The sequence below is a fragment of the Melanerpes formicivorus genome, unplaced genomic scaffold, assembly GCF_026170545.1.
Source record: "Melanerpes formicivorus ecotype bairdi unplaced genomic scaffold, bMelFor1.0.p_v2 SCAF_2, whole genome shotgun sequence".
Classification (NCBI taxonomy): domain Eukaryota; kingdom Metazoa; phylum Chordata; class Aves; order Piciformes; family Picidae; genus Melanerpes; species Melanerpes formicivorus.
Genome location: NW_027142354.1, coordinates 47,845,069 through 47,858,200, shown reverse-complemented (window position 1 = coordinate 47,858,200; position 13,132 = coordinate 47,845,069). Strand labels below are relative to the sequence as shown.

Here is a 13,132-nt window from a genome sequence, read left to right as displayed (position 1 = left end):
ATTTGAGAGCAACCATTTACAGAAGAACTTCTTTATCTTGAGGGTTATGAAACAGTGGAACAGGCACTTAGAGGTGGTAGATGCCCCATCTGTGGCAACATTCAACATGCTGGATGGGGCTCTGAGCCGTCTGACGTGTTAATGGATGTCCTTGCTGACTGCAGTGGGCTTGGACTGGATGAGCTCGAAAGGTCCCTTCCAACCCAAACTATTCTATGGTTCTAGGATTTCAAAATTCAGATGGGAATAACAAGGAGCTCTTTGGAAGTTGCAGATGACATTTGCTGTTCTCACATGACGGTCCTGGCAAACATGGCCAGTGCCTAAACCGTTGGGAAACTGCAGTTTGTACAGAGCCCAGGGAGGATTTTGTCTCTTTAGCGCTTTCTGAAGGCTCTGTCCTCACCAGAGGGACAAACAGGGGGTTGATGAGTTGTCAAAGCTGCAGAGTTGGTGTGTTTCTGATGATTTCTGTTAGACAATGAGTTATCCATTCCCAGCAATGTGCCCTTCTGTCCAAGAAGGCCAAGGGGCTCCTGTGGTACATTAAGAAGAGTGTGGCCAGCAGATCGAAGGAGGTTTTCCTGCCCCTCTGCTCTGCCCTAGTGAGGCCACATCTGGAGTCTTGGGTCCAGTTCTGTGCTCCCCAGTTCAAGAGGGGCAGGGAGAGTGTCCAGTGCATGCTGCAAAGTTGATGAGGGGAGTGGGACATCTGATGAGGAAAGGCTGAGAGACCTGGGGCTGTTTAGCCTGGAGAAGAGAAGGCTGAGAGGGGATCTTAGTAAAGTCTATAAGTATCTGAAGGGTGGGTGTCAAGAAGGGGCCAGGCTCTTTCAGTGGGGTCCTGTGACAGGACAAGTGGCAATGGACACAAATTGAAACCCAGGAAGTTCCATGTCAACACGAGGAGAAACTTGTTTGGTGTGAGGGTGCTGGAGCCCTGGAGCAGGCTGCCCAGGGAGGTTGTGGAGTCTCCTTCGCTGAAGACTTTCAAGAGCCATCTGGATGTGTTCCTGGGTAACCTGCCCTAAGTTATCCTGCTTTGGCAGGGGGGGGGTTGAACTTTGTCCCTTCCAACCCCTACCATTCCATGACTTTATGACTATAGATTCTGCACAGGTCAGTAGAACCTCTGAATGTGAAACTCCATATTGCAGGATGCTTTGGTGCACTACTGATTGATCTCAGAAGTTCCAGCAGAAAACTCAGTTACTTCAATGAGACCCAGGCAAGGAGCTGAGTTTGGTTTTGGTGAGGGTTAAACAGTGCTGGACTGCATCCAGCAGAGCCCGGAGCCATGGCCCAGCCTCCAGTATAGACAAGATGCTAATAAAAGGCTTGTTCCAACTTTTGGTAGTTTACAGTTAACATCTCCCTGTGATGTTTTATTTATTTGGCCAAGGTTTTTATGGTTTAATTGCGCAGCAATGATTTATATGCAAGGGAGCTGGCAGGGGAAAAATCTCCTCCTGCCCAGCCTCTCCAAAAAAATGTTTTCCCTGGCTTGAGAGATCGAGTAACTTCTTACCCATTAAAGACAATTTGGGTTGTTTTTCCCCCCTTTCTTCTGCATGGTTTCTATACTTAATATAGTATTAGGCTGGGAGAGTTGAGCTTGCTCAGCCTGGGGAAGAGAAGGCTTCAGGGAGACCTTCTGGTGGCCTTTCAGGACTTAAAGAGGACAGTCAGAGAGCTGGGGACAGACCATTGAGCAGGGTCTGTTGTGACAGGACAAGGGATGATGGTTGAACTCAAAGAGACAGATTCAGATTGGAGAGCAGAGAGAAGTGTTTGCCACTGAGGGTGGTGAGAGCCTGGCCCAGGTTGCCCAGAGAGATGGTAGCTGCCCCATCCCTGGAACCATTGCAGGGGAGGTTGTTTGTGGATCAGAGCAACCTGCGCTAGTTGCAGATGTCCCTGCTGACAGCAAGGGGACTGGACTGCATGACCTTGAAAGGTCCCTTCCCACCCAAACCAGTCTGTGAGTCTGATTTTAAGGAACTTGCCAAGTGTGCAATCATAGAATGGTAGGGGTTGGAAGGGACCTCTGGAGATCACTGACTCCAACTTCCCTGATAACCCTGGGACATCTCGAACGGGTTCCATTGAAGATGAGACCCCGTGTGGCCCTGGGCAGCCTGATCTAGTTGGGGGTGTCCCTGCTGAGCGTGGGGAGGTTGGACAAGATGACCTTTGAAGGTCTCTTCCAACCAATTGCAATCTGTTAATCAGTAATGTGAAATTAATTACAGATTTCAAGGAAAAAAAGCTTTGAAGTTTCTCCTCCCTGGTCTCCAGCTGCCGGAAATCCAGCGCTGGGTTTCCTCTGCTGGCTTTCTGTTGCCATGTGGTCACATTCCATTATCTCACCTCTGCCTTTACCCAAACTTTCCTAGCTCGAAAAACAAAGAAGAAGATCAAAGGCATGCAGCAGGCGAGCGCCACAGGGGCGCGGGATGCTTCCGAGAGCCCCGGCAACAAGAGCATCGTTCCTGCCACCCTGCCCCAGCTCACCCCCACGCTGGTCTCGCTGCTGGAGGTGATCGAGCCCGAGGTGCTGTACTCAGGCTATGACAGCTCCCTGCCTGACTCCAGCTGGCGCATCCTCTCCACCCTCAACATGCTGGGGGGACGGCAAGTGGTGGCTGCAGTCAAGTGGGCAAAGGCAATACCAGGTAAGGCACAACTGCTTTCATCACCAGCTGCAGGCTTTTCAACTTCAAATGCTATTTCACATGCTGCTCTGGTGGGGGCAGTGGACTGGGTGATCTCTAGAGGTTCCTCCCAAACCCTGTCATTCTGGGATTCAAAGTGTCAGAGAACCATAGAATTGTTTTGGTTGGAAAACTCCTCTAAGATGACCAAGTCCAACTGTCAGCACAGCACCACCACGACCGTAAAACCCTGTCTCTGTGTTCCATGTCCACAAGTTTCTTGAGCACCTCCAGGGACAGTGACTCCACCACCTCCCTGGGCAGCCTGTCCCACACCCTGACCCTTCTGCAGCAAAGAAATTATTCCTCATGTCCAACCTAAACCTCCCCTGGCACAATTTCAGGCCATTTCCTCTTGTTCCACCACCTGATACAAGGCAGAAGAGACCAACCCCCACCTCACTCCAACCTCCTTCCAGGGAGTTGTAGAGAACAATGAGGTCTCCCCTCAACCTCCTTTTCTCCTCAGTAAACAACCCCAATTCCCTCAGCTGCTTCTCACCAGACCTGTTCTTCAGACCTTTCACAGGTGAAGGTTTGGTATTACCTGGGCTTATTCATGTCTCAGATAAATCTGGAGTGCAATAGTGGGGGAAAATGCAGATGCAAAAAGTTCTCCACTACAATTACAAATTAGATCATTCTGTTTGAACCCTTTGGAACAGGCTGCTCAGGAAGGTTGTGGAGTCCCCATCCATGTTGGTATTTAAAAACTGCTTGAATGTGCTGCTGAGGGATGTGGTTCAGTGCTGGTGGCTTAGCAGCAGTGGTGGGATTGTGAGCTCTAGGTGAGCACTTGGACTTGATGATCCCAAGGGTCTCTTCCTACTTCAGCAGTTCTGTGTTTCTGCGATCGTCGTTTTCAGTGGTACCCAGTGACAGGACATGGGGCACCAGCCACAAATGGGAACCCAGGAGGTTCCACCTGAACAGGAGGAGAAACTTGTTTGGTGTGAGGGTGCTGGAGCCCTGGAGCAGGCTTGCCAGAGAGTTTGTGGAGTCTCCTTCTCTGGAGAGCTTCCAAACCCACCTGGACATTGTGGTCCTACGTAACCCGGCCTAGGTGATCCTGCTTTAGCAGGGCCAGTGGACTGGGTGATCTCCAGAGGTCCTTTCCAACCCCAACCATGCTGGGATTCTGAAAACACTGAGTGCTAAAATTGATAGTAAAATAGAGGTTTGTTTTTAAAGCTAATCAAAAGAACTATTTTTACTCACTCTGGCTCCACCTCTTAGATAATTGTTTCTAGAGTATTTTTAGCAGTGAGGTTCTGTTGACTTCTGGGCTGCTGCTGCTCTACTGGCTTGTCTGGGTCTGCATTCATGGCTGATTCTTTCTATACAACCCCTCACCATATCTGTAGTGTTTTTTTCTTGGCTGAGATTAGAGTCAGAGAAGCTCAGATTGGAAGGGACCTCAAGGATCATCTGGTCCAACCTTTCTTGGCAACAAGAGGCATTTGAGCGGTCAGTTCCAGGGTGGAAGTCAAGATGTTCCTTTTCTCTGAAGCACTGTAGTTAGACTAGATGTCACTTGGGGAGTAGCTGGGGCTATTTTAGCTCCCACCTGAAGATACAGTCAACAGTTCCCTTACAGAAGAAATTATGTCAAACCCCAGCATTGGACATAAGTCACTGTATGCCTTTGGGAGAGGCCTGACATGAAAGTCAAGGTGAGTGTCTGTTTGATCCTGACAGAACAAAGGCTGGTGGTTTTCTCCTTTCCACCTCTAGTCAGTACTGTTGGCTACCTGTTTTCAAAAGCCACCTCCCTGTTGCTTCTGTTGGCCAAGAATAACGTCATGGAGCAGGTCTGCCAAAGGAAAAGAGTCTCAGAGTGCTATTTATGAGTTGTCATCGTGGTTCTTTGGAGGCAGGGGAAATAAATTCACAGCAAGAAAAAAAGGCTGAGCTCTGGGCAGGAACAACACCAGGCACCAGTACAGGTTAGGGATTGACCTGCTGGGAAGCAGCTCCATGGAGAAGGACCTTGGACTCCTGGTGGACAGTGGGTTATCCACAGGACAGCACTGTGTGCTTGTGGTGAAGAAGGCCAAAGGTCTCCTGGGGTGCATTGAGAAGAATGTGGCCAGCAGGACAAGGGAAGTTCTCCTCCCCCTCTACTCTGTGCTTGTGAAACCACATCTGGAGCACTGTGTGTCCAGTTCTGGGCTCCCCAGCTCAAGAGGGACAGAGGTAGAGCAGAAAGTATCCAACAGAGGCTACAGGGTTGATGAAGGAGTAGAACATCTGCCTGATGAGGAAAGGCTGAGAGATCTGGGGCTGTTTAGCCTGAGGAAGAGCAGCCTGAGAGGGAGTCTTATTAAAGCTTACAAATATCTGAAGGGTTGGGTGTTGAGAAGATGGTGGCAGTCTCTTTTCAGTGGTGTCCTGTGATAGGACAAGGGGCAGTGCATACAAACTGGAACCCAGGAAGTTCCATGTTAACTTGAGGACCAGCTTGTTTGGTGTGAGGGTGCTGGAGTCCTGGAGCAGGCTGCCCAGAGAGGCTGTGGAGTCTTCTTTCTCTGGAGACTTGCAAGCCCCATGAGGATGGGTGCCATGGCAGGGCTGGGACTCAGTCTCTGGGAGGTCCCTTCCACCCCCCACCGTTCTGTGACTCTATGAAATCAGTGTCCAGCAGAGATACAAACAGAGAGACCTGTGTCTGTCAGGGCTTCTCTGCATTGGGGAGTTTAGGCTGAAGCAGCTGAGATGTGTGTTAGGAGAAGTTCTCATCACACACTTTCTTCTGGGACAAGTCTTCAGGAGACCATCTGCTATTCTCAAATACAAATTTAGATACCACTGCAACACTTCTGACTCCTGAACAGTTTCCCTAATTAGACAGAGCCGTCGGGTTACAACAGATGCTCTTAATGCCAATCCTCTCCTTAATAATGGCATTAAAAGGAAGTCTTCATATCAACTTTTAATCTTTTTTGGGTTGCTGAGGTGCTTCCTGGAGTATTTAATGTCTATAAACCACAACTGGCTGTAGGTGATCAGGCACCAACAGTAACCCAGCTCAGCTCTCGTTGCCAAGCCCTCTAGCTGAGATTTCAAAATAGCCTTTTCCTGGAGGAGGCTTTGAGCAAAGATTTCAAGATTTGACCCAGTAAGTTTGAAATGACTTTGAAACACTTTGCTGGTGTTTTAGAAGTGGTAGCTGGTGGCTCCTGCTGCCTCTCCAAAACCAGAAGCTTTTTTGAGGGAGCAGTTAGACATCCCAGCAGGGAGACCTAATAGCAGCCTTCCAGTACCCAAGGGGGCCTACAAGAAGGCTGCAGAGGGACTGTTTACAAAGGCCTGCAGTGACAGAACAAGAGGCAATGGTTTGAAATGAGAGAAGAGTAGATGTAGATTGGATGTTAGGAACAGGTTCTTTAGCATGAGGGTCCTGGAACAATGCAGCAGGTTGCCCAGGGAGGCAGTTGAGGCCAGATCCCTGGAGACACTCAAGGTCAGGTTTGACAAGGCTCTGAGCAGCCTAATCTAGTGGAGAATGTCCCTGCTCACTGCAAGGGGGTTGGACTAGATGATCTTCGGAGGTCCCTTCCAGCTCAAACCATTCTGTGATGCTATTTATTAATCTGCTGAATGCTATTTGCAGATCTCCAGGAGGCAGCGCTGGAGCACGGCCTTTAGATGTCAGATGCTTCATAAAATGAAACCAAATCAACTTGAATTCAGACTTTCATCACAATGAATAATAATTTAATAATGATTAAAGCCTGAATTCAAGTCAGTTTTGTGTAATTTCATTAACATCTGATAATGATTAAAGCCTGAGTTCAAGCTGCACAGTATTTTTTGGGCTAGATGTAGGCAGGATCTAATAGGGACTGGGGTTGCCAATTAAAAGCTGCCTACATTTGAAGGGTGTTTAAGGGAGCAATTTTCAGATTTCCCCCATTTCCTCACTCTTTAATTGGCTCTGTCCATGCCACATGGCCTTGTACAATTAGAAGCAGTTAATGATGGTAGCTAGTGCAGCAGAAATTTTGTAGGTTCAGGGTACAATTCTTGTTCAGACCCAAATTGGGCACTAAACCATTGGTTGTCCAGTGGAGTGCTCTCAAATAATGTAAACAATGCTGTTAGCTTGGGAAGAGAGCTCAGTGACTTATTAATATAGAAAGATATGAAATGAGTGTTAATAGCATGTCAATACTATCAATATTTGTAGTGTAGATTCATAGAATGGTTTGGGTTCAAAGGGACCTTAAAGATCATCCAGTTCCTGCCCATGGTAGAGACACCTTCACAGTATCACAGTATCGCTAAGGTTGGAAGGGACCTCGAGGATCATCAAGTCCAACCTGTCACCACAGACCTCATGACTAGACCATGGCACCAAGTGCCACGTCCAGTCTCCTCTTGAACACCTCCAGGGATGGGGACTCCACCACCTCCCTGGGCAGCACATTCCAATGGCTAACAACTCTCTCTGTGAAGAACTTTCTCCTCACCTCCAGCCTAAACTTGCCCTGGTGCAGCTTGAGACTGTGTCCTCTTGTTCTGGTGCTGGTTGCCTGGGAGAAGAGACCAACCCCTTCCTGGCTACAACCACCTTTCAGGTAGTTGTAGACAGCAATAAGGTCTCCCCTGAGCCTCCTCTTGTCCAGGCTAAACAATCCCAGCTCCCTCAGCCTCTCCTCATAGGGCTTGTGCTGAAGGCCTCTCCCCAGCCTCGTTGCCCTTCTCTGGACATGTTCAAGTGTCTCAATGTCCTTCTTAAACTGAGGGGCCCAGAACTGGACCAGACTGCTCAAGGCCTCATCCAGTCTAGCTTGGAACACTTCTAACATTTCTCTTGTGAGGAAAGACTGAGACTTGGGGCTGTTTAGTCTGGAGGAGAGCAGACTGAGAGGGTATCTCATCAGTGTTGACCAATATTTCAAGGGTAGGTGTCAGGAGGATGGGGCCAGGCTTTGTTCAGTGGTGCCCAGTGATGGGGCAAAGGGTAATGAACACAAACTTGAACATCCAGAGGACACAGTCTCAGGCTGCACCAGGGGAGGTTTAGGCTGGAGGTTCGGAAGAAGTTCTACACAGAGAGAGTGATTGGCCATTGGAATGGGCTGCCCAGGGAGGTGGTGGAGTCACCATCATTGGAAGTGTTCAGGAGGAGAATTGATGTGGTGCTTGGTGCCATGGTTTAGTTGATTAGGTGGTGTTCGGTGAGAGGTTGGACGTGATGATCTTGAAGGACTCTTCCAACCTGGTCTGGTCTGGTCTATTCTATTCTATTCTATTCTATTCTATCAGAAGTTCCATCTGATCATGAGAAGGAACTTCTTTAATTTAAGGGTGCTGGAGCACAGGAGTAAGCTACCCAGAGAGGTGGTGGAGTCTCCTTCTCTGGAGACATTGAAAACCCACCTGGATGTGTTCCTGTGACCTTCTCTAGGTGACCCGGCTTTGGCAGAAGGGTTGGACTCAATGATCTGCAGAGGCCCCTTCCAACCCCTACCATACTGTGGTACTGTGCTTTCTTTTTTCATCCAGCAAGCATGACAGCTCCTGCTGTTCTGAACCCTGTGTCTTCTTTCACCAAAAGTCTAATCTAAAGTCCTCGACTGAGTTAGAGGCTCATAGCGTGGCAGAGATGCTGTTGGTGCTTCAGGTGTGGTGGTCACAGAAACGCTGATGTGGTGCATTTTTAAAGGTGGATGTGCAGAAGTTGTGCGGCTGCTAGCCATGGTCCTGTGCCAGCTTTGGGGCTTTTTTTGCAGCCAACCCTCTCAAGCCTCCATTCTTCCTTTCCCAGGTTTCCGAAACTTACACCTGGATGACCAAATGACCCTTCTGCAGTACTCCTGGATGTTCCTGATGGCTTTTGCTTTAGGATGGAGATCATACAAACAATCCAATGGAAGCCTCCTGTGCTTTGCACCAGATCTGATTATTAATGAGTAAGTTAAGACCTGAGTCACTTCCCAGGTTTCTCAGGGTGAGATGAGCCTCTACGGAGCCCTTCTGGGGGTTGCACTTGAGGGGTGAATCACTGGATAGCAAAGTCCTGCAGAGATCACAGCTCAGGCTGGCATTTGCAGCTTGGGTTTGGAAGGGGCTTTGTTGGTTGTTCTTTTGTTTTCTTTTTGTCTTTCAGCAGAATGCTTCATGGTTTGAAATCAGACAAATGAAAAGCTGCTGGTTGAGATATTAAATGTATTTAGATTAAGAAGGGCTTGTGGGAGGTGTTTGTACTAAAATGTGCCATATTGTGACTGCTCCTGCACCATTCATTATTTAATCTTTGAATTGTTGTGGTTGGAAAACACCTCCAAAATCACCCAGGCCAGCCCTTACTTCAGCACTGCCAGCTCACCACTAGTCCATGTCCTTCAGCACCACATCTCCACCGCTTTGAAACCCCTCCAAGGAATGGGGGCTCCACTGTGGCCCCAGGCAGCCTGGGCCAGGGCTCAGCAACCCTCAAGGAGAAGAAACTGTTCCTTATGTCCAACCTAAACCTCCCCTGGTGCAACCTGAGACCATTTCCTCTCATTCTATCACCTGATACTAGGGAGAAGAGACCAACAACCACCTCACTGCAGCCTCCTTTCAGGGAGTTGCAGAGAGCAGTGAGGTCTCCCCTCAGCCTCCTTTTCTCCAGAGTGAAAAAGCCCTGTTTCCTCAGCTGCTCTTCTCCAGACCCTTCACCAGCTCTGTTACCCTTTCCTGGACCTGCTCTAGTACCCCAATGTCCTTCTTGGAGCAAGGGGCCCAAAAGTGACCCCAGGATTCGAGGTGACTGATGTATTCCCTTTATGTTTTTCATAGTGTTTATGCAGGCTTTATAAACTGCAACCATTTATTGATCAGCATCATCATTGGTTTTCAAAGAAAGGTGAGGAGCATCTGGCAGATGGGGACCAATCTGTGTGCTGTTGATTACAGTTCTTCAAGTATTTTCCATCCCTGGAGATACTTAAGGTCAGGCCTCTGAGCAACCTGATCTAGTGGATTTCCCTGCTGACTGCAGGGGTTTTGGACGAGATGACCTTTGGAGGTCCCTTCCAACCTGAACTATTCTGTGGTTCTATGATTCTCCCTCTCTGGAGTAACATGGTCTCAGTGCAGTAGGATTGAAATAATTACTATTGTCACTAATGAGCAGCATAACAACATCTAATTTGCTTTCAGTCAGAGGGCTCCTGCTGTTTTATCAGTGGGCCAAAGCCACAGAGCCTGAGAGCTGAGGGTGTGCTGCTACTCCTAAAGAATCCCAGCTGGAAGGGTAATTCTCAAATTCATTCCAGTCCCTGCTTTGCTACAGAAGTTGTTTATCAACATGACTTTTGGTTTCAGTAAAGCTGGTGGTCTGAGAGCACTGCAGGTGCTCCTCCAGTGTGCTGCAGGTTCTCCACAGAACTCTCTGGTTGTAGCTTTTGATGTACCTTTAATCAAAAAAACAATGCAGGCACCTCAGAGTGAGACTGGACAAAGACAGAAACCCTCTGCTGACTGCTCAGGAGCTTCTGAAGTGGGAAGGTTTAGGTTGGATAGTAGGAAAAATTTCTTTCCTGGAAGAGTAGTCTCTGCCTCTTTGCAGCACCTCCAGGGATGGGCATTCAACCACCTCCCTGGGGAGCCTGTGCCAGTCCTTGAGAGCCCTTTCAGTGCAGAAGTTTATTCTAATGTCCAACTGAAACCTCCCTTGTCTTCAGCTTTAGGAAGAGAAACTCTGTCTTTGAAGAGTTCTCATTGCTCTCTACAATCCCCTGAAAGGAGGTTGCAGTGAGGGGGTTGTTGGTCTCTTTGCCCTAGCATCAGGTGTTAAAACAAGAGGAAATGGCCTGGATTTGTGTCAGGGGAGGTTTAGGTTGCCCAGGGAGGTGATGGAGTTTCTCTGGAGGTATTAAGAAACATGTGGACATAGCACTAGGGGATACGGTTTAATGGCCCTCATGGTGTTTGGACTTGGTGATCATAGAGGGCTTTTCCAACCCAAACAATTCCATGATTCTCCAAGCCTGGGTGATTTGGATGGACATAACTGCCAAATAATTTGGATAGTATTGAATTCTTTATGGGGAAGGTTTCCCTGCCCATGGCAGAGAGCTGTAACTGGATGATCTTTAAAGCCCCTTCCAATCCATTCTGTGATTCTCTGATGACAAAACTTCCTTTGGTTTCATGTAATCTGCTCGAGCATCTGAGCAGCACGAGCCTTGCACACCTTCATCCTTGCACCAACCCTGTCCACCATTATTCCTCTGCAGTTACTAATTACTTACACAGAGTAGCAAGATCTGCTAGCTCATGTTGACAGGTTTCAGGCAAGTGGGCTGCCCACAAAAAACCTGTCTAACCCGTCAGGAGGTTTGTCAAGCTGCATCTCCAGCTAGCAGATCCTTGGCACTGATAAATCTCTTCCCCTGACTGAACACAGAGCTGCTCAGAAGGCAGAGGACTTGTTTGGCCTGGTGCTCAGGTAGCTGTAGCCATGGTAGTGTTGATTGCCACCATTCATTACTACTGTTTATTGATTCCACCAGCACTGATTTTCCAAGCATCATCAATACAGTCTGTGGGGAGAAAGGGAATTAAACTCTGCTCTTCTTGAGTCTTAAGCTGGCAGCTTGGTGATTTGACCAGGCCTCTCCTAAAAATTGAATATGCATTGAATATTCCCCTTTTGTGTCTGTGCTCCTGTCATTGGAGCAGATGATCCTTGGGATCCCTTCCAACCTGCCATGCTGTGATTAGTGATTCATTTATTTGGGGGGAAAACAAAATGCAGTAAAATAATGCAATACATTTGAATGATGTTCATCATATTGTGTATATTCTAGGCTGAGAACATCAGCTAAGGATGGGAAGGGTGGATCCTAGAGTTGCTGTGAGATGAAACACACCCCACCCACCCCTTTTTCCATGGCATTTGTTGGGTGCAAAAAGGTTCACCAAATGTATCTATAGAATTGTTCTCATTTCATCTCCTTATGCTTCATTTTCTCCTTCATTTCTGGGCAGAGATAATAGCCTTTAATGGAGCAGTGTGGGATTGTTCATTAGACTCTGCCTTTCACACTGCAAAACAAGAATTCCTTTTTGCTTTTCCAACAGAGCTACGTCTGTGTCAGCTGGCAGTTTCCATATATGGATCTTGTAGGGCTGGTATAGATGCAGGTGTAGATAGATGGAGGTACAGGTAGAAATAGATACAGATATAGATGTAGATAGACATCCTTGATACCAGTCCAGGCTGGGGGATGATGAGACAAGCGCTGCAGAAAAGGACTTAGGGGCTCTGGAGGATGACAAGCTGGACAGCAGCCAGCAATGGGCACTTACAGCCCAGCCAGTGGCATCCTGGGCTGCACCAAAAGCGGTGTGGCCAGCAAATGGAGAGAGCTGATTCTGCCCCTCTGCTCTGGTGAGCCCTCACCTGGAGTACTACATCCATCTCTGGGACCCCCAGCACAAGAGGGACATGGACCTGCTGGACTTGGGACTGTTCAGGCTGGAGAAGAGGTGGCTTCAGGAAGACCTTAGAGCTGTGTTTCAACATCTGAAGGGGACCTATAGGAAGGCTGGGGAGGGACTGTTTAGAAGGACCTGTGGGGATAGGATGAGGGGCAATGGTTTGAAACTGGAGCAGGGGAGGTTTAGGCTGGACATCAGGAGGAAGCTCTTCACAACGAGGGTGGTGAAATACTGGAACAGGTTGCCCTGGGTTGTGGTTGTGGCCCCATCTCTGGAGACTTTCAAAGACCCATCTAGGTGTGTTCCTGTGTGCCCTGCCCTGGATGATCCTGCTCTGGCAGGGTGGATGGATTGGATGACCTCTGGAGGTCCCTCCCAACCCCTCTCATTCTGTGATTCTGTGATTCCAGGAACTATTTCTGAACATTCTTTGGTAACTAATTCTGTGGAGTCAGGATCATCTGGTTTTGTTTTTGGGGGGGTTGGGTGTTTTTTTTCCCCAGCCCAGCAGCATCTTGCTGCTGATTTTTCCTCTTTTATAGACTTAGCAGAGCTGAGTGACTCACAGCAGTGTGGAAAATCATGGCAGGCTTTTGTCAGCAGCACGCATCCCACACCGCAGGCATGCCTGCGGCCCCACTACCTGACACGGGCTTCCATGGAGCTGCAGCTTCCAGCTCTGCCTCTTCTCTGAGGCAGAGCAGTGTTTGATACCTGTAGAACAAGGTGAATCCAAACAGACTTAGATTTACAATCACTAAAGCAGGGTCACATCAGCCTAGAAAAGAGAAGGCTCCAGGGAGATCTTAGAGCAGCCTTCCAGGCTTTGAAATGGGCTGCAGGAGAGCTGGAGAGGGATTTTGTACAAAGGCTTGGAGTGACAGGATGAGGGCTGATGGCTTCAAACTGGAAGGAGCTGAATTTAGATGAGACTTTGGGAAGACATTCTTCCCCATGAGGGTGGTGAGGCACTGGAACAG

The 13,132-nt window shown here is 48.5% G+C and overlaps 1 protein-coding gene across 2 annotated transcripts in view; it reads left to right on the top strand.

Annotated features, from left to right (window-relative positions):
* The window catches only part of NR3C1 (nuclear receptor subfamily 3 group C member 1), a 96,448-nt gene that overhangs the window by 72,100 nt on the left and 11,216 nt on the right, over nt 1-13,132 (top strand). For both annotated transcript variants that reach the window (XM_068159053.1, XM_068159045.1), the window contains exons 5-6: nt 2,397-2,675; nt 8,488-8,632. In XM_068159053.1, coding sequence (XP_068015154.1) covers nt 2,397-2,675; nt 8,488-8,632 — 424 coding nt within the window. The remainder of the gene's footprint in view (nt 1-2,396; nt 2,676-8,487; nt 8,633-13,132) is intronic.